General features: G+C 34.6%; 2 protein-coding genes across 3 annotated transcripts; one reads left to right on the forward strand and one right to left on the reverse strand.

Annotated features, from left to right (window-relative positions):
• Nucleotides 1–3,810: 3,810 nt before the first annotated feature.
• Nucleotides 3,811–6,132, reverse strand: LOC110097597. Its single transcript, XM_020824078.2, has one exon. The coding sequence runs from the start codon at nt 5,827–5,829 to the stop codon at nt 3,970–3,972; it is 1,860 nt and encodes a 619-aa protein (XP_020679737.1). The 5' UTR covers nt 5,830–6,132; the 3' UTR covers nt 3,811–3,969.
• A 2,380-nt stretch (nt 6,133–8,512) lies between these two features.
• On the forward strand, nt 8,513–19,047 carry LOC110097580 (NAD-dependent protein deacylase SRT2). Of its 2 annotated transcripts, XM_020824050.2 has the most exons (11): nt 8,513–8,554; nt 8,661–8,719; nt 8,798–8,883; nt 9,136–9,201; nt 9,312–9,357; nt 9,975–10,135; nt 10,220–10,349; nt 15,673–15,837; nt 16,180–16,307; nt 18,547–18,646; nt 18,748–19,047. In XM_020824050.2, exons 1-11 carry the CDS (start codon nt 8,545–8,547, stop codon nt 18,799–18,801), a joined length of 1,005 nt encoding a protein of 334 aa, XP_020679709.1. In that variant the 5' UTR covers nt 8,513–8,544; the 3' UTR covers nt 18,802–19,047. The 2 variants fall into 2 exon arrangements, with proteins under 2 accessions (XP_020679709.1, XP_020679708.1); XM_020824049.2 differs by having other exon boundaries at nt 8,661–8,883; nt 18,748–19,031.
• The last annotated feature ends 1,569 nt before the right edge of the window (nt 19,048–20,616 follow it).

Genomic DNA, 20,616 nt, shown 5'->3' on the forward strand with positions numbered 1-20,616 from the left:
TTGACAAAATTATTTTAGATAAGGGAAAACAGTTTGATCAACCTAGAGGTAGAAGTAGAAGTATGGTTTCTTGGAAATCTTCTTCTAATTTCTGGGTAGAAAATAAAATAAAAAGGAATAGAAGTATAAGTTGGGTGGCTAAGCAAGATATTTTCAGTCTTCTTGATGATTCTGATTCTAATTTTTGAAATAAACTTATTATGCCAATTCTGATGGATCAGCTTCTTTTGATGTTCCAGCTTTAGCGAGTGAAATGGTTAATACTGTTATTCTGAATTTGAATTCTCATACTAATTCTTCACTTGATGAGATTTTACCTTCAAATTTTTCTGTTGTTGGTAATGTTTCTAGCAATAATAATTTTGATTTGGATGCTAACATTAAGTTTATTGTTTTGCAATCTGAAGAATTAAAAAACTTTTTAAATCTTGTTAATGATCCGCAATTTTCTTCTTTAAAAGATAGCTTGCATAAAGCTTTAAAAGAATCGGATTCTAATAATAAGACATCTTCAAAACAATCCATATATTTGGGTAAAATCTATAGAATTAAAAATTTCAGGAAGGCGTCTCATTCTTCTGCTAAATAATTATGATTTTTCAAAATATTGTGTCCTGAAATATATGAGGCTTCAATAGCCTCGATAAAACTATTTCGTGCAAAGATCTTGTGAATTCTTTTAATATTGATCTGATCATTATCCTTGAATCTAAAATTAATTTTGCTCTTATTGAGGATCATTTGTTTTCTGTGAAACATTGGATTTTATATAATGAAGATAGCTGCAATAATTTTAATTTTTCTGATTCATGTAGAATATTGATTAAGTGGAATGTTTATTGCGTTTCTTTTTATCTTATTTTTTTCTTCTGATCAGCTTATTCATGTTAGTTTAAATGTGGGCTCTAGTTTCTATTTTTATCTTACTGCGATTTATGCTTCTAATAATCCAATAGATCGGTAGTCTTTGTGGAAAGATCTGATTAATTTGTCTTCTAATATTTCTTCTCACTATTTTCTGATGATTTTAATTGTTGTAGATTTGTCAATGAAAAGAATGTATATAATTTGCTTTCTAATAATAAGTTATGTGATTTTAATAATCTCATTTTTAATATTGGGGTGCAAGATCTTTCTTATGTTGGGTATTTTTATACTTGGTCTAATCAAAAAAATTATTATCCTATTTATATTAAGCTTAACCGTATTTCAGGTTAATAAATTTTGGTTGGATAATTTTTTTTGCTTCTTACTATATTGTTGATAAGCTAAGGTGCTCGGATCATAGCCCTTTGATTATTCTTAATAATAAATTGGTGAATCAGAATATCGTTTTATTTTAAAAAATTATTGGTGTTCTAATTCCAATTTTATGGGATTTACTGATTGAAGCTTTTGCTTTGTCACTTATTGTAGTCTGATTTATGATCTTTAGAATCATCTTAATAAGCTCAAAGGTTTTATCAAAAGTCAGCATTGGGTTTCGGCTAATCTTATTTCTAGCAAAGTTATTGATTTACATTTAGAAAAGAATCGACTTTTGCAAGACATTCAGAATAATGTATTGGATTATAAGTTAAATTCTGAATTAAATGAGGTTAATACTCTTCAGATTCATTACCAATCTTTATAGACTTCTTGGCTTATTTAGATATCTAAAGCTAGATGGATGGTTAATGGTGAAGTTGATTTGAATTTTTTTTATAGAAAGATTCGTAACATACATAATAGAAATGCTGTTAAAGCTATTTCTACTTATGAGGGTTTGATTTTTATTATATGGACATTTCAGATGCTTTTGTTTTGCATTTTAAAAAGTTTTTTTAACTCTCCTAAATCTTCTTTACCCTATATTTTTGTTATTCAGTTTAGAAACTATATTCTTTCTTTGGCTATTTCTAGTCTTATATCTCCTATTTCTATGGAAAAGGAGGTTTTCTCATATACCTTTGAATTTTTTTAAAAACATTGGGACATTGTTAGTCCTATTTTCACTAAAGCAATATTGCATTAATTTTCTTCTGGAAGTATGACTAGAGCTGCCAAAGCTAATGCTGATGTTTTAATTCCAAAATGCTCTCATGCTTCTCAAATTTCAGATTTTAGGCCTATTTCTTTATTTAATTTTTTTATAAAATTGTGACTAAAATTCTAGCAAATGGAATGCAATTTGTTATGCCTTATATTATTCAATCTAGTCATTCAGGGTTAATTAAGAAAAGAATATTTATGTATAATATTTTATTAGCTTCAAAATTTCAGAGGGATTTTAATTTTGACAAAGTTAAATATTTTAATGCTAAATGGGATATTCAAAAACCTTTTAATATAGTTTCTAAAGATTTTCTTTTGAACAAAATGACTCAAAAAGGTTTCCTAATAAATTTATTAGTTGGATCAAATGTTGTATTGAAGATACTTTCTTCTCTATCGTTCTTAATGGTTCTTTGGTAGGAATTTTTAATTCTTCCTCTGGTCTTCGGTAGGGATGTCCTTTATCTCTTTATTTATTATGTATTGTGATGGATGATTTATCAAATATGTTGGATAACAATTTTTTTGGATATTAGTTTGAAGGCCTCAAAGTGGGTAATATTCAAACATCTCATTTACTTTATGCAGATAATGTTATTGTTTTTGGTAAAGCAAAGGTTATTAATGCCATGCAGTTACAAGAGATTTTGGATTATTTCTCTGTGTTCGAGGCTTCATGTTAATTACTATAAAAGTCTGGCTATGTTCTCTAAAGATGCTTATGCGAAGGAAAGGATTTATCAAGTTTTAAATGTTTCTTTAACTAAAAAATATTTGAAAATTTTAGGCCTTCCTATTTCTATTAAAAGGTTTTGTGGTGCGTATTTGCAACCTTTATTTAACATGGTCACTGATCTACTTTCGGGTTGGAAGGCAAAATTCTTTCTTTTGCTAGTAGAGTACAATATATTAAATTTTATATCCCTAACTATATTGCTTATTAGATTAAAGGGATGATTATTCCAAAATTATTTCTTAAATTCATTAGAAAAGCTTGTTCCAATTTTCTTTTTCATGCAATATGAATTCTAAGAAAATGCACGTTATTGTTTGGAAAGATGTTTGTAAGCCCAAGTGATTTGGAGATCTTGGTATTCCGATCTTAATGCTATTTATTATGCTTTTAATTATTCTCTTATTTGGAGAATTTTAAATGGGAAATGTTTTCCAGCCGATTTGGTGAAGAAAAAATATACCTCTTTATAGAAAGCCACCCTCTTCTAAGACTTCTATTTTCTGGAAAAGTCACCATTAGTTGGCTGAAAGTATTATGGAGAAAATTAAATTTAGTATCACTTTTGATAGTTTACTTTCATTTTATTGGGATCCTTGGATTGATGGCCGGTCTCTTTATGAATTAGTTCCTAATATTAATCCTTAGTGGCACTCTATTTTGGTGAAGGATATTATTTTGAGTAGTAATTGGTCTTTATCTTTTTTCATTAAGCAATTATCTTATGCTAATATTTCAAGTATTCTTCAACTTCTTGCATTAGGTGGAATGAGGTGCTGCTTCCTAGGTTTAAATTTTTTTTGTTAGTCTTATTCAGGAAATGCTATGGTTTATTTTTATTATTTTATTTGACATAAACTTTGAGATATTCTTATTATGTTTGAATGGTCTAAAATATTAAATTATGATCAGACTATCCTAAAATTATGTCGAAAAAGAATCAAAATCCATCTTTTTGTAAGATAACTGACTCAAATAAAATAAACTTTGAAAAATGTAAACCATCCCCTGCGGCTTGATCTCAACAAATCTGATTTTCTACGAGAGGAAAAATTATTAAGTGTCAATAAAAAAGAATAGAAATATACACCCAGCCAATTAAGAGTCTTTAAATAACTATATTCTAATGCTAATGTATATAAATCTATCACAAATCAACTCCTCCTGATTGATTTTCCTCACTACTGGAATCAATCAATCAATCAATGGAAGCCTGCAGATCCTCTAGACTGATAAAGCTCCAACCTTCCCTTGGCCTCTGGTAAAAGAAACTCCAATTCAGGATCTTGAATTACAAAACCCTGCTTCGAAGCCCATTCGAGCACTGAGAGAACCTCAGCTATTGCCAACTCCTCGCTCTCGGGAACATGGAGGGCTATGTAGCTCAGAAGGATTAAAGCTGCAATCTGCACCATCTGTTCACCAAAATAGACGAGTTGGACGAGGTGTTTGGCTCCTCCGGCGTTGATAATGGCTTTGGAATGGTCGAGGTGGAGGTAATTATCAGTACAGGCGAACTTAGTGAGAGCAATGGCTGCTTCACGCATGACAACCCCTTCTTTGTCGTCCAGCAGCCGAACTAATGGCCCAATGATCCGTTTCTCGGTGGCTCTGAATGTTCTGGACAAGCAGCCGATGGCGGTGATGCAGGGTACCAGAAGGTCATTAAAGTCTGCCTTCTCGATGATGCGGAGGAGTTGGTCGACGATGGAACGAGCGGTGGGGGATGTTGGTTTGAAGGCGGAATGGCGGAGAACGGCGTCGTCCTCGGCGACGCGGGCGATTTCCATAAGAGCCATGGCGGAATTGTACTGGACATCGTTTTCCCCCTTTTCTAGAAGGACGACGAAGCAGAGGAGGGCTTTTGATTCCGTGATGCCCTTACATATGGTGGAATTTCCCCGGGCGAGCTGCCATAACGCGCGGGCGGCCATTGCTTTCATGTAGGATTTGGTCGCCGGATCTTCGAATTCTCTTCCCTTGACAATAAGCGGCTGCCGGACGTTGACGGAATGGTGATCGGATGGGTTTTTTTTGCCGGTCACGGTGTACTGGACGACGTCGTGCATCTGGTTCTTCCGAGCTTGGCTGTGGATGGGCTGGCGAAGCAGGGGTTGCTCCGACGAGTCCATGGACGGATCGGCGGTAATATTCGCCATGACGACGGTATGAATTGAGGTGACCTTAGGAGGAATCGTGTACTTTGAATGCTCTTCTACGGTCTCGAAGGCGAGATGGCCGACGAGGAGGCGGACGACGTTGTTCTGAGCGAAGATGTCCTGACATTCAGGGTGATTAGCAGCAAGCTCGGAGACGGCCCAGGCTACCATGGCCTGAACTTTCATGGGACTTTCCTTAAGGACCTTTGAAAACACAGAACAGACGCCTGCGATAACCATCCGTTCAACACTCTCCGGATCTCGGCCGAGGAGACCTAGGGCACGAGCGGCGTTCTCCTGTCCCTCAACCCGCCCCTCCTTGACAAGCCGGAGAAGATGGCCGACACCGTCTTCTTCAATAATGAGCGTGCCGTACCTTTTGTCTCGGGCGAGGGAAACGAGGCTAGCAGCGGCATCGGCGCGAGCGTCGAGGTTACCGGTATGCAGTGTTGCGATCTGCTCCCAGATTAGAAACAGGATGGGTTCGTTCTGGGCGATAGGGGGAAGACCTAGGTGCATATCGCCGTCCTCGTCGCCAGCGGCGGATACCCTAAGAAGCCAAGATACGTTGCCGATGGAGTTGTCAAGGCCGATCAACATCTTGCGGAAGGCGCCAGCGGGGATGATGGTGAACATGCGTTTCATGATTCCGTTGGCGCGGCATTTGGCGATTAGAGAGAGGGCTTTGTCGAGGAGTTGTTCAGTGTCGTCCATGATCCGACGAGCCGGGCGCTCGTAGAGCTCCGCCCTCGCAGCTTGTCGGAGAAGAGCGGCGAGGCGGTCTGTCTTCGACTTGAGTTCCTGGCACTCAGCCCTGAAGGAGTGGACGTCGTCGGCCAGCTTAGTCACCTGGTCGGCGAGCTGGATTGGCTTTGCTAGTATTTGCATAACACCATCGCCCATCTTCTTCCCTGTTGTCTTGCGCTCTTGCTTCCTGGTGTCTGAGTTGCCAATCAAAGAAAGGACTTTGGGGAAGAAGATTGCTGGCTTGGATCGGGGTGAAAATGGTTATTGATCGAAGAAAGGATTATTTTTTTCTTATATTCTTTTTCAGGTAGAGACGCTGTTTGAATTGTATCAATCTCATTTGCAGAATGAGAATTTTTGTGGTGTTGGCGTAGAAATTTCGCGCAATTTCGTTCACCGTTTTTAAATGAATCTGAGGTTTGAAGTTTGAAGAAGCAGATTCTCAGTCAATGAAAGCTGTGAATATTTTTTTTTTTTGGGAAAATTAAAGCTTTGAATATTAATAAACGAAGGTATTGTCCGACGACTTTTAATGATGTAATAATAGCAAAAACTTTTTTTTTTGGGACATTTAGATCATTTAAGTCAAATTCATACACACAACGCATACACATAGACTCGAACCCTGGACCTCTTAGTTGGAAGCCTAAGCTCTCAACCAATAGGTCAAAGAGAGTTGTGTATAATAGCAAAAACTTGACCAGTGATTTTAAGGTGGAAATTTCTCTATAGTTCAATATTTAGCTCACAAATACTCCACTAATTTAATTCTAATTTAAAACATAATAATATTTAAATTAAATTTAATTTTTTTAATTAATTTGAAATAAAAATTATTGTTAAATTAAGTATATTACAAATTTTTTTATAAATTGACAAACTTATTTATAAATATAGTTTATCTTATATTAATAATTATAAAATGTAAAATTTATTTAGCTATAAATTAACCCAAAAAAATCACGATTACTATTGATCCAAGAAAGGATTTTTTTTTCACATATAATATATTTTAATTATTACACTTATATATAATAATAATAATATAATTCCGTTTTATACGGCTGTACGCTGTTTTGCATAGTACAGCCGAGCCCTTGAACAAGCTGGCGGCGGCGAGAACGGCAACGTGGTTCAGTAGATGGCGAGGTCGACACAGCCGAGCACCGCTATTAAGCATTTTATTTTGGCATCAAACTGATTTTCAACAAGAGTTTTGAAATTATAGAAAATAATTAGAACATCAGATTTTGCTTTAAGTGGATACAACCAACAAAAACGGTAGAAATCATCAATGATAACATAATATTTAAAGCCTTGCAAAGATACTTTGGGAGAAGGTCCCCAGACATCATTGTGTATTAACTGAAGAGGAGAAGTAGAACGAGAAAGAGACTGAGAAAAGGGAAGCTTGTGGCTTTTTGAAATAGCACAAGCTTTACATTCTAGAGAAGACAAGACAGTAGACTTAGAAGATAGAATAAACTTTTGTAGCTTGAGTAAAACTTTGGAGGAGGGATGTCCCAAGCGACGATGCCAAAGCGTAGTGGATGACGAACTTGCAACAAGAGCCAGCTGAGCAGACGGAACGCTGGAGTCAGTAGGAATTGGGTACAGACCGTGACGAGAGGGGCCGCGAAGGAGGATATGATTGTTCTTCGGATCCTTTATAGTAAAGCCATGAGCATCAAATAGAACAGAACAGGAGTTATCAGTAGTGAGTTTATTGATAGAGAGAAGATTATGACGAAGCTTTGGAACAAGATGCAATGAATTAAGGTGGAGCTTACGCGTAGGAGTAGGTAACAAGCCTTTACCAGTATGAGTAATTGGTAGAAGTTCTCCATTGCCGATTAGAAGTTTACCAGTATGAGTAATTGGTTGAAGTTCAAAAACTGTAAACAGTTTTTGAATCTGAGATTTCCATAGAGGAAAGTTATCTATAGTGAGTTGAAGATTGAGAATAGACTTGACGTTTGTCATGAGGAACTTCAGTTGGGACGGAATGGTGATGTCCGCCATTTTGACCACAGAAGATGGATTTGGATTTGAGGTAGAAGATGATGCCGCCGACGCCATACACGAAGCAGATTAGCACCGATCAAGCCGTAAGGCAGAAAAAATGCTCTGATATCATGTTGAAGCTCTGTCTCTGATACCTGTAAACATAGACAAGAAGAACAAAGCAGAGCAACGAGGAAGAAGACATTGCAGAAGCTAAGGAAAATAGAAAATCCTCTGTTGTGTACTTTGCATTTACTGTAGCAACATACATATACTCAGTAAAGATGAGGAGAGAAAATGACATGAGCGGATATGATGAAACCGTTAGCCATCAACGGTTTAGATAAGACGTCAGACTGCAGCACATGCCAATACAGAGGATAGTGGAATAGAGGATTACATCCAGTAATCATATTTAGTAATTATGAATTACTTAGTCTCAATATTTTTAATCTCCATGAATTTGAATTTGAGTAGGATAAATGCATGAAATTAATGCGGGTAAGTGGAGATGGTGGTTTTATTCATAAATTTGAGTAGCTTGCTTGACAAAACCCAACTATTTTCAAGAAAATATTGATTAATTATAACAAGGATAAGTATGAAGAATTTCGTTGAAGTATACGAGGAATGTAGATTCAGGTATGAATAAAAATGTTTTTTTTTATCGGTTGATGTGATCAACTTGTTCCCTTGCCAGAAAATTTTGAAGATATTTCCCCTTTCCTTAATAATAGTTCGTAGAAACTTTTTTGTTAGTGTTGAGTGTATGGTGTTAGTAAATTTCTATTCGTAACTTACTTTGTACTAACTTTTCTATATATTTTGAAGATCTGGCAATTGTCGGGATTAAAAAATATTGGAAGAATGTCTAGAGGCAAGTTTGTTTCTAAATTCGTTTTTTTCTAAATAAAATTTCTTCAGCTTTATTATTATAGTTTTCAGGATTTTATTTCATTCTGTAAGTGTTGTTATATAATCAGGTGGGAATTGTAGTCTGCTTTCTATTAAAAGGAGCAGGAGCTCTCATCTTCAATTCAGTGTAAGACAATTGCTAGCATCCTGCTGCCATTCTACTTCTGAAGTCAAACAGAAAAATGAAAGTAAATCTTTGGTCCAGTTTTTAAGAGATAAGAAGATTGTTCCTGATTCAAAACCTCCGAACATGATAGACTTGAACCGTCTATATCAATTTTTTGATAGGAGGTATGGTTAAAGATGCCACATGCGGTCAATAACCCATTGATCAAGAAGCAGATGAAACATAGGCTTCATTTGGGACAGTGCTTCTTAAAGCAGCTTTCTAGTACAAAATATTAAATTTTTATACTAGAAAGTTATTTTAAGAAGCAGTAAGAAAGCCATCCCAAACGAAGCCATAAACTTAGGTTACTTCTTCCATTGTTGTTTGCTATAGTATTTAAGCAATATGGATTTATCAATAACCAATTCCTTCAGCCGCAAGCTTATGGTATTGACTGGAGCAGGACTAAGCACTGAATCTGGAATTCCTGATTACAGGAGGTATGCAAATGTTTCTTATGTAATGTGTAGATATAACCATTTTAGAATGCCAAGATTGACTTCAGTTTTGTTCTTTTATGTGCTAACTTGAATAAAAAGTTCTTTTGCAGCCCAAATGGAGCGTATAGCTCTGGTTTTAAACCAATTACTCATCAGGTAAGTGTCTTTCTTTTATGAACATGTTTTGCCAAAATATGTGATAGTGAGAAATATAGGTTTAAGAAATGGAAAGTGAATGTTAGTCTTATGACATACATCATTTTCTTTTGTTATGAATTATTGGGAGGAAGCTTGAGCTTCTTGGAAGAGAGAGAGAGAGAGAGGGAGGGGAGGTGAGGGAAGGAACTATAGGAATCCCAAAATTCCAAATTCCTTTAATTCAATGGGCTCTTCAGGCATCCTGATACATTGACATCTATTTATAGAGATTTACATTGATGTGATAACTTGAGAATCAACATAACTTAAAACATGACCTATTTCTAACAATTTTAAAAAAATGATTAGATCCTCTTGAAAAGTTGCAAAAATTACAAAATAGGTGGTCTTGGCTTGGCATGAGGACTCTTTAGTGTATTTCGCTGAAATTTTCTCTATGCTTAGGCATTTGAGGGCATGCTCTCTGGAAATAAACATAAATACAAATTTTCAATGACTAGCATTTTGTGAGAATATGTAGATGGGTGCTGATCAACAACTGGCTGCTGTAATTGACCTGGTATTTCAAAAGTTCTTGCTATTAAAAATGATGTGGTTCTGTTTCTGCTAAACAGGAGTTTGTCCGCTCCAGTCGTGCCCGCAGGAGATATTGGGCTAGGAGTTATGCTGGATGGAGAAGGTTTATTGCTGCACAGCCAAGTCAAGGCCATATTTCACTCGCAACCTTGGAAAAAGCTGGTAGAGTTAATTTCATGATTACCCAAAATGTTGACAGGTTGAACTATTACTTTTATAGCCTAATCAATCATCAATAGAAAATAGACCTTGATTGTTATTATCTCGTTCTATTATATGTCAGGCTGCATCATCGTGCTGGCAGCGAACCTCTTGAGCTTCATGGTACTGTTTATACTGTAGTGTGTTTAAATTGTGCTATTTCTGTTGACCGAAATTCATTTCAAGATCAAGTAAAGGCCCTCAACCCAAAGGTATGACCTTTGATATATAGCAGGATTGCCCAAAATGCTGAATTTTCATGCTATGCAATATTAACTGCTTAATCTTATGATCATGCAATGCTAGTTGGAATATTAATCACTCTGTTGCTGATGCAGCAAATTTTGTTTGCAACTTTTCAAATTTCCATGTTTTAATGATAAAAAAATTATAGGGAAATTATATTGTCATTGGATTAATTAATATTTTCCATAAAAGTACCCAAAACCAAGTTCAAGCAGGATATGGTGATGTGGTGTTGTCTATGACATGAGTTTCCGAATGTGTTTAGAGAATGTTTGAGAGAAACATTGATGCAGGGAATATAAAGAGAGTTTAGTATATTTTTTGGATACAAATTTTTTCGTGGATGACACTCGACCCTGTTAGCATGTTGGGGTAGAAAACTAAGTGAAGGAATTTACTATTTAGTGAATATGGATGGTCAATAGAAAGTTCTATTATCTCAGAGAATGTCCTAACAACACCAAAATTTTTTAAATATTACTCTTCACTCTTAATTTATAGGGATACAAGAAAGGCTACATATAGAATAAAATATTAAAAATAATACATTATGTGACTGTTATAAACTGATACTGACATGCGAACTAACTGAATGATGTACATGTGGAACCTTATTTTTGACGCGGCCTCCTCTCTAGGCAAGTTTGTTGGGCCAATGAATTGAACAAGCCTTTGAAAGTTGTGTCATAGTGCAAGTCTGCACTTGTGGGTAATGGTAGCGATGGAGTAACTTAAATAATTGTGAAAATAATTTAGGGCTCCATCAATACCTAAAAAATGTTTAAATTTTATTTGATATAAAAATTATAAAAACCAGACTTAATATATGCAAGTATACGTGCTGAATCAAATAATATAGTGCTAGAGTAGAATATCGATCCCATGAGTAAGAATGTTTACATTCAAATACTAATAATGTCTACTATAATTACAATAATTATCCTACTCAATAAAAATAAATTTTGGTGGAGATTCAATCACTTAAATAAATAAATAAATAAATGAAACACTATTTGGATAAAATGTTTTGGGCTGATGGAATGTAAATACAATATGTTTTCTAATGATTCTTTTTTATATCGATGCTATTAAGAGCATATGCATCACGGACTGCTTAGTTGAACGTGAAGAGATAAATGATACGGGCCACTTAGCTTACAGTGCTAGATTGTAAGACCCGCCATTAGGCAACTTCTAAGGAAGCCATAAGACCTACTCAACCAAAATTTTTCGGGCTACCTCTAATAGAGGCCGTAATACCCACTATTAGGGCTACTTTCAAATGAAAGACATAAGTCCCTTCCCAAATCTAATCACACGGGCAACTCTTAATTGGAGTCGTAAGCCCCAAACTAAACAAATTAACGGGCAACTCCTAATTGGAGCTGTAAGCCCCAAACTAAACAAATTAATGGGCAGCTTCTAAGGAAGCCATAAGCCCTAACCCAAACTGAACTAAATAAAAAATTCACACATCTCCACTTCAGTCTACTCGGGATCCCTGAGAGGAGGCAACCCATGACTGCTAATCAGATTCCCTATACACTACAATCAATGATTGTTAGTGTTTGTAGACTGAACCCACGGTAATGCTCGGGATGACGGAACCATGGGATCTTGATCGGGTGTACCTTCATTCCCCCATAACTAAATTTAAATCTCTATTGCACATTCGCACACTCATTGCATGAAGCTAAGTGTATTTCATCCTTAATCGAGAGTGTTCTTCTAATACGTTAGGAGGGGTAATTAACTATGAGGGCTTGCGCTCATAGGAAGTAGAACTCAGATCTAAATAAACCCTGATATCACTTTCAGGGGAAATCTGGTTAAATATCAAACTCAATCTACCTTCGAAAAAAAATAAAGAGAACCATAAAATCGTGAGAGCGAGGTCCACATATCTTTATTGCAAATAATTTTTATTTTTTCGGAGCGAACAATATCGAATTAAAGATATCACCGGATGGGTTCATAGATCTCCTCTGCACTCCTTGAACTTATATAATTGCTTCCACAAATATTGACCAAACACTCTTATGAAATGGATCTAGTGCTCCATGAATTCCCTTAGTTGTCACTCATAAGGAATTTATAGAGAAGTAGTATGAAGATTGAAATTAGCTAAATGACTGAACTCCTTTACTTGTATTACAAACAGACTATTTATAGAAACCCACAAAAAATGGACTCTTGTGCCGTGATGCTCTTGTCACTTGCGTCGCGGCGCCCTTAAAATGAACTAATGCCGCATCACTGAAGAATTTCCTCCTCCGCGGCGCTTGCTGATGTGGACCTTCTGTTTAGTGAATATACGCATCACTTCACTGACATATCGTGTCTTGGTCGGTTATAACTGTAGCTCTGTGGCCCTGCTGATAGTTGAGTACTGTTTCATCCACGTGGCACTCCCATCGGCTTGGCGGCCTTTAAAATTGGTGTTGCGTCATATAGAGACTAGACTTTGCAGCACTGAGTCCTCGGACACCGTGACGCTATCAAACAGAGACTGGGTGCCGCCATATCCATGTTGGGTGCCCAAACGATGTCAATGATGGCGTCGCGGTGGTATAGTGTCCGACGCTGCGACGCTGTATAATACTTGGAATTTCATGCCTTTCATATATTTTTCTTGCACAACACAATTAAAACAATACAGTTTCACTGGTAATTTAATATATAACATATAACATTATTTATTCTTGTCATTGAGTTCCAAGGAATGAGGGGAGAGTTCGTAGGGACGAATGTTAGATCCCTTGGAGTTCCTTGGGCCATAATAGCTGTGGGCCTGTGATGATTTCGGCCAGCTAACTTGTAGTTACAAGCTTTATGTCACACCTCAGGATCTAATTGAATAATTTAAACCTAATCCTAGTCATCTCATCCTCAACATATGAGCTGCTAAACATATAAAGTGAAAATAAATAAAATCAATATCATATTAAGTATACTTATATGATCATTACTAAAAAATTTCATTTCATATAAATAAGGATGTTGCATGTGTCTCTTGATTAGTTGGTTAGCTCAATAATGAAAATCCCATCATATTATGCCTATGAGGCGTGAACATAAAACAGAATTAGGGTATGAAGCGCTATGTTAGCTAAGATTGGCTAAAATTGCCCCCTTGGCATACTCTCACTCCCAATCTACAAGATCTTCTTTGATGGCACAATATGTAGTTGCTAACAAGAATTTTTCAATTCGGGTTGTGTCAAATATGTACCCTAATTGTGTAGACTATGGTCCTTGATAACTTAGGATAACATAATTTACAGGATCTTAATTGAGATCATTATCTTTGATGCCACAATTTGCTCTAAGTTCATAGCGATATCTTATTTTTCCAATCGAAATTGTTGCTGCTAAAAGCAAAACATCACAGAGCTTATAGAAAAACCTTGATCAAAAGTGACAGATTATGATTGAGAGAATAATTAACTATTGTGGCTTGCTCCTATGAGACACTTTGAACGAAATCATATAGTCCTAGTTAGAGGGTGAAATCTATAGGCAGCGTCTTATCTAATATTCAATGTCTTTTGAAAAGTTTATGTAAAACTTTTTGAATGAGTAGAATCTGTGGGCTCCGAAAATTCGTGCCCCGGCCTCCCCTGCGTAGGAGAGTTTTAACGGTGTTCCGGGTCAAATTTTCAGAACGCAGATGAACTTTGGGATAAAACACTACCCAAAGATTTCGCCCTCATTTTGTGAGGACTTTAAAATCTGGTTCCATATAGTCCTAGTTAGAGGGTGAAATCTATAGGCAGCGTCTTATCTAATATTCAATGTCTTTTGAAAAGTCTATGTAAAACTTTTTGAATGTGTAGAATCATATGGAAAATTTTCATCACGCTATCATCTTTATCTTTTGGTCTACAAATTCCTTCTAAATCCATAATTTTTTTCAATAACTCAAGAAGGAATCCAAAACTGTGAGAAGAAATTAAGACGAACGGAAGTGAGCACGAAATTGATAAGTGCTATTCCTGAATTCCATGCCCTTTAAATGGAAGTTTACTCTTTCAGGAAAATAATTTGGCTTGGATGTTTTGAATGAGAGGATTTCAAAAAGCCTTCTGAAGGCTTTTTGAAACCTAAAGGAATGCCCAAGTATTTGAGGGAAAGGAAACAAGAGCTTTGCTTTAGCGTTTTGGGGCATGTCAAATGTCGATTTTAGAGCGCTCAACTAACTTACATTGATTTATAGCCCGTCTATTTCGTTGCTATTTTAGGAGGTGCATGCATTGCTCTTGGAACATTATTTTTAATTCTTCTTATAAATGGTAACTGCATTGGAAACAAATTTTATTTCTCCCATCTCTACTAACTGTCCCAGACCATATGCTTGTGTGTGATGATCAATATCAAACAAACCAATTCCATCATTTTGTCCGACCAATCTGATCTATGTGCCAATGTTAAATTGGTTGAATATTGAAACAAATTACTGTTACTCGAAAATTTTGAGGTGCTGGTCCTGCTGTGATGCATCTTCAGTTCATGGGCTTTGCTTTTGTGCTACCATTTGGCACCTGATTTGATTTGAAACATCATAGCTTAAGTTTTCCTTAGGACTAGCTTACTATAGTTTGTTACAATACTTCTAGAATCTTCTTAGTAGCTTATATAAACAAGATATTGTAAGGAGAGGATCATTGATGATTATTATCTCTTTTTAAAACTTTTGAAGCTTAATGTTTATCTTTGTTCCCTGGATTGAGATTTACTTTTTGTTAGTCCGATTCTTCCAACGATCCAACCATAGTCGTCCACCTCATGATTTCTGTTGGCATACAGGGCATTTAGTTTCTGTCAAGGAATTGTGGAGTGTGGACGGCAGTTGGCTGCTGTATATTTACTGGTTTGGGTTAGAAATACTTGAGAACTCAAGTATTTCCTATCACAATACTTCTAGAATCTTCTTAGTAGCTTATATAAACAAGATATTGTAAGGAGAGGATTATTGATGAATATTATCTCTTTTTAAAACTTTTGAAGCTTAGTGTTTATCTTTGTTCCATGGATTGAGATTTACTTTTTGTTAGTCCGATTCTTCCAACGATCCAACGATAGTCGCCCACCTCATGATTTCTGTTGGCATACAGGGCATTTAGTTTCTGTCAAGGAATTGTGGAGTGTGGACGGCTCATGTTTTCCTTGACATAGATATTTATCTTCTACCTCTAATCGTAATGAAGCATAGTTGCGAATCAATATTATGATTTTGTTTGTAATATTGCTGCTCCATATACACATGATGATGATTAATATCTGTTGTAGTGGGCTTCAGCTATTGAAAGACTGGAGCATGGAGCTCCGGGTTCAGATAAGAACTTTGGTATGCAGCAAAGACCTGACGGAGACATTGAAATCGATGAGAAGTTTTGGGAGCAGGATTTTATTATTCCTGACTGCCATCAATGTGGTGGCATGCTAAAACCTGATGTAAGCATCATATTCTAGACCGAGAGGAAGGGTTAACATTTAGTCTTTTGTTATGATTATTTGGTATATCTTAATTCAAGTATAATTGACTAGCATGCACGATAAATCAATTATATCCTTTGCAAGGACGAAGCAGTATATCTAAATACTAATACAAAATGATTTCGCAAAGAGATGTTTGCTTTCTATCTTTAATTGAGAAAGAAAATAATGAATTACCTGGTTGATATTTGCTTTAAGCTTTGTAGCTTCTAGTTGATAATGATTAGCCATTGCACGTTGTCTGTGCTATAATTGCTAATTTTGAATTCAATAATTTTCTTTCTTTTTGAGCTCTACAAGGTGGTGTTTTTTGGCGATAATGTCCCTAAAGACACAGCTGACAAAGCAATGGAAGCTGCAAAATCATCAGATGCTTTTCTTGTTCTGGGTTCATCGCTAATGACAATGTCAGCATTTAGACTCGTAAGGTAGATTTATTAAACTTTTGCTATTAGTTATGAAAATCATCATCATCACACATTCGAGCTTTTTCTTTTGTACACATATTCCTCTCTTTCATTCATTTTACTTTTCAGAAGATTTACTCTAAAATTTAATTCAATAGTTTGAGTTTACATATTAGACTTAGTGGATAATCACACTTGCAGCATATCAATTGTACATACATAAAATAATTATATTCCTTTAACTTTCTTTTGCAGTTAACATAGATATACATATCTATATATCATTTCCATTTCATATGACATAATCCTTTTTATATATTTATCAAATAACATATTCCTCTTCAAATAATATTTATTCATTTTTCCTTTTTCATTTAGTATAGAAGCAATGTCTAAAATTTTCCACCAATAAATGTATAATCTTTTTCTTTTTTATTTTTATTTCCTTTTTCATTTAACGTGCACGAGTACGTTGCGTTCCTAGTTAGTATCATAAGGGGGTGAACTCCTGTAAACTGCATGCATGTATCTTTTCCTTTTCATTTATGCTTTCATTTACATAAGATAAGTTAATTCATTCATTTCATTGTTCTTTAAATATACCTTTACAAATATTTTAAATAATATATACACTTTTGCATGTATTGATATGTACCTTTCACATATACATAAACATTCATACTACATAATAATTTTAATGTCTATTTTTCATCATCACATATACATTTTAAATTGACATCATCTTGCACGTAATAAATAAATAACAAAATATACAAAGTATTACATTTAGAATTTAAATGAAAATAAAATAATACAATTGCCATAAACAACTGTAATTTACCCTCTTTAATTTTCTTTCGTGTGTTTAAATCCTTCCAAGTCTTCAATTATCTGCAATTCACTTCTAATACTCATCTCCATTCAGGTTTTTATTACCCCCTTTGTTTCAAAATAATATTAATTGACATTAAATATTATTAGCCAAATTTTAAAGGAATCCTCAAAACAATAATAAATGTCAAATTCCACTAATCTAACAACTTATTTTTCTACCATTTATAAGCTACATGTATGATATTTTCACTATAATTGGACGTGTTGTTTGTGCCATTAAAACTTATATGTTCATGAGATTATTCATGCATGCAGAAAAGTGAACAAGCACAACTTTATTTGTGTAACTTTCCTGCAAATATCTGTTCATCTTGATGTAATTAGAAAGCACTCAAAATTTGCACAAATAATAATTTAATGAGCACGTATAAGAAATTTCACATGTAAAATCATAATTAGGAAAAGTGAAACGCAATAATTAGGAAAAAAAATATGTCACAATAAAAAATTCCAGATTGTATGAATTTTGAGCAAATCCAACCACATGAGTGAACAAATTATAAAGAAATATAGAATAAAAAGAACAATGATAAAATATTAAAATAATAAAAATAGCTATTCAGACTCCTATCAATACAAGTGAATAGGCTCTCATGGAACTTGGTATGAGATAAATTAAATAAATCAACTAATTCCTTATTTTTGGTTTCCTTTCATGTAGTCTATGTATTAAATTGACATTTAGTAAGGGTGTTAATTCACTTTCCTTTTGATTTCCTTTTATTTAGTATTCACTATACACATTAAATTAAAATTTATTTCTTCAATATTTTACATCAATAAATATTGTACAAAGCTTGTAATACAAAATTAAGGAGAATAATTCTTTCTCTTCAAATTATATTTCTCTATATGATATCAGAACAGGCTGATCTAATCAAGTTTCCTCTCCCATGGCTGGTTCCCCCTCAACTATCTCCTTGAACACTAATGCTCATATTATTTTTAACTCATTTGATAAATCTCAAGCCCTTATCAAAATCAACACCAACACTCGAATCAAGCTTACCACCTCTAACTACTCAACATGGTGATTTCAATTTCATACAACTCTCATTAGATATGACCTCATGAGGTTTATTAATGGGTTCTATCCATGCCCGCCACAACTCCTAAACACCGGTGACAACTCTACTCCAAATCCTGCCTACTCACTATGGATTCATAAAAACCAACCCTCAGAGTAGTGTTACAGCCATGGTTTCAAAACCCAAAAGTGAATTAGCAAACCTATTCTCTGAAGGGATTATCATATTCAGACTTACCCAAAAGGCCAAAACAAAAACGCTGAACTACCTGAAAGATGAACTAATAAAATGAGATTTTTGAACCATAATTGTTATGATTGTTGAATGTAATTCCGCAGAGCCGCTTATGAAGCGAAGGCAGATGTTGCAATTGTCAACATTGGTGAAACTCGAGCTGATGATTTTGTACCTTTAAAAATAAATGCCCGAGTAGGGGAGGTAGGTTAATTGTTCCCTGCCATGAATAAATCTTCATTTGCTAATCTTAGTATAGCTTCCATTTTCCCTAAGATTTGTTTCTTTTTGTTTGGATTTGACAGATACTTCCCAGATTACTTCAGATGGGTTGCCTTAGCATTCCCTGTATCAGTTGAATATAAATTCTTCTAGTCATTCAATGTGTACTCCAATTATACAAGCCAGAGATATGCAGCATCAAGAGGTCTGCTATTCTATGTTCCTTGTTTATGTGTGTATATTTCATCTGATCTTTCATTCTTTGTAAAAGTTCATGCCAAATACTTACCAAGAGAAACAAATGTGCATCATCTTTGTTTTTCTTATCTATAAATGTTTCGTTGTCAATGATATTAATTGTTCTTTTCTTGAGATTTAGGTAAGATCTAATTCAGGCTTCATTTGGGATGGCTTTCTTAATGCTTCTTAAAGCAGTTTTTTAGTACAAAAATTTAATTTTTTGTACTAAAAAGTTACTTTAAAAAATAGTAAAAAACTGTCTCAAACAAAGCCTCAATCACCGAGAGTGAATAAAAGAGAGAGAATATTAACACAAGGAACACAGCAAATGATAAAATGTATGTAGATCACACAAGAGAATATGGATATTTATTCATATAATGCTCGTTTAGGGTCATTCATTTTCAAAATTGAAAGAATTCAAATAAAATTTTAGAAGCTCGACATATAAATGAGCAATTTGGAGAGCTGACATTTTTGTTTATATATGTTTGTGTACATGCATGTCTATTTGTTCTTTAACAGGTAGTTTATTGAGGTACGATTAAATGCTCATTTAATATGACTTAATTTTTTATTTGATAATTTATTCTATATTATTGAATCAATTTTTCTGCAATTTATATGTGTTAAATTTTATTTATATAATCAGATGTATTTGTATAGTTAAAATATCACAAGTAATTTGATGGTTTTATTTAAATATTTTCTTATTCATTAAATAAGTTAAATAATACCTAATGAATTATGTTAACTTTTATTAAAATTTATAAATCCAATTATGTCTAATAACTAGCTTATATATTTAAAAGTTAATATTAGTTATATAATTAGTTAGGATTGATTAAAATTAGGTCTGACTCAGCTCAATCTCCATAAGTAAATTAAAAAACAAACTTGAACAAGATTCTTAAACTTGATTTTTTTTAACATAGTACCGTTACTTTTTTATAATTGTGAATGATCATAAATTTTGTATTAAAAAGTTATTTTAAGAATATGTTAGAATGTCATATCAAATAAGCCTAAATGATGAGGACATCGACAGACGCTACTGACAGGTTTATCTACGGCGGAATCGTAGATCGATGGCCACGATTCAACGCCTCTACTTTTGATTCAATTGTCATGATGCATTATTTAGTATTTACTATTTTTTTTTCGTTTTTACCCATGTGGGGAGCTACTTTGTTATTGTAGCCCAGAGGGCAATGTTGTACTTTTCTTTTTCATGAGTTGAGACCTATATATAGTGGTCTTATATATTGTATTGGGGTTAATGAATATTTTGAATGAAACTTGTTTTGTTATCTTTTTCTTCTTCTTCTTGTGGTGAGCTAGAGAGGAGAACGAGAGCCCGATGTGAGGGAGAAAAGCAATACCCGCCAGTTATTGAAAGAGTCCATGACTCGTGGTGTATCCCAATCATCCCGAACCCCGTCGTCTAACCCAACCCGCCGGCCCTAAGCCACCCTGGGCCGCCGACCACCCCACCTCCTCCACCCGTCCCAAGCACTTCCACCATCGGCCTTCTCCCACTCTCCCCCTCTTGTTCGAATTTTGAAATTCAAAATTTCCAAATTTGACAAAGCCAAATATGAAAAGTTTTCAAATTCAAAATTCGAATGAAACCTAATTGGATGAGTCATTAATTTCCCTCCAATTTTTCGTTCCCAATTGGAAAGAGTGTGGTAAATCAAATTTCAAATTAA

The sequence above is a fragment of the Dendrobium catenatum genome, unplaced genomic scaffold (genome assembly GCF_001605985.2).
Source record: "Dendrobium catenatum unplaced genomic scaffold, ASM160598v2 fragScaff_scaffold_390, whole genome shotgun sequence".
Classification (NCBI taxonomy): Eukaryota; Viridiplantae; Streptophyta; class Magnoliopsida; order Asparagales; family Orchidaceae; genus Dendrobium; species Dendrobium catenatum.

Bases quoted from the DNA above. Each gene is read 5' to 3' on its own strand.
- LOC110097580 (XM_020824049.2), top strand. The intron at 9,202-9,311 runs GTATGCAAATGT...GTTCTTTTGCAG, and splicing joins GGAATTCCTGATTACAGGAG to CCCAAATGGAGCGTATAGCT. The intron at 18,647-18,747 runs GTAGGTTAATTG...TGGATTTGACAG, and splicing joins TAAATGCCCGAGTAGGGGAG to ATACTTCCCAGATTACTTCA.
- LOC110097597 (XM_020824078.2), bottom strand. From the start codon at position 5,829: ATGGGCGATGGTGTTATGCAAATACTAGCAAAGCCAATCCAGCTCGCC.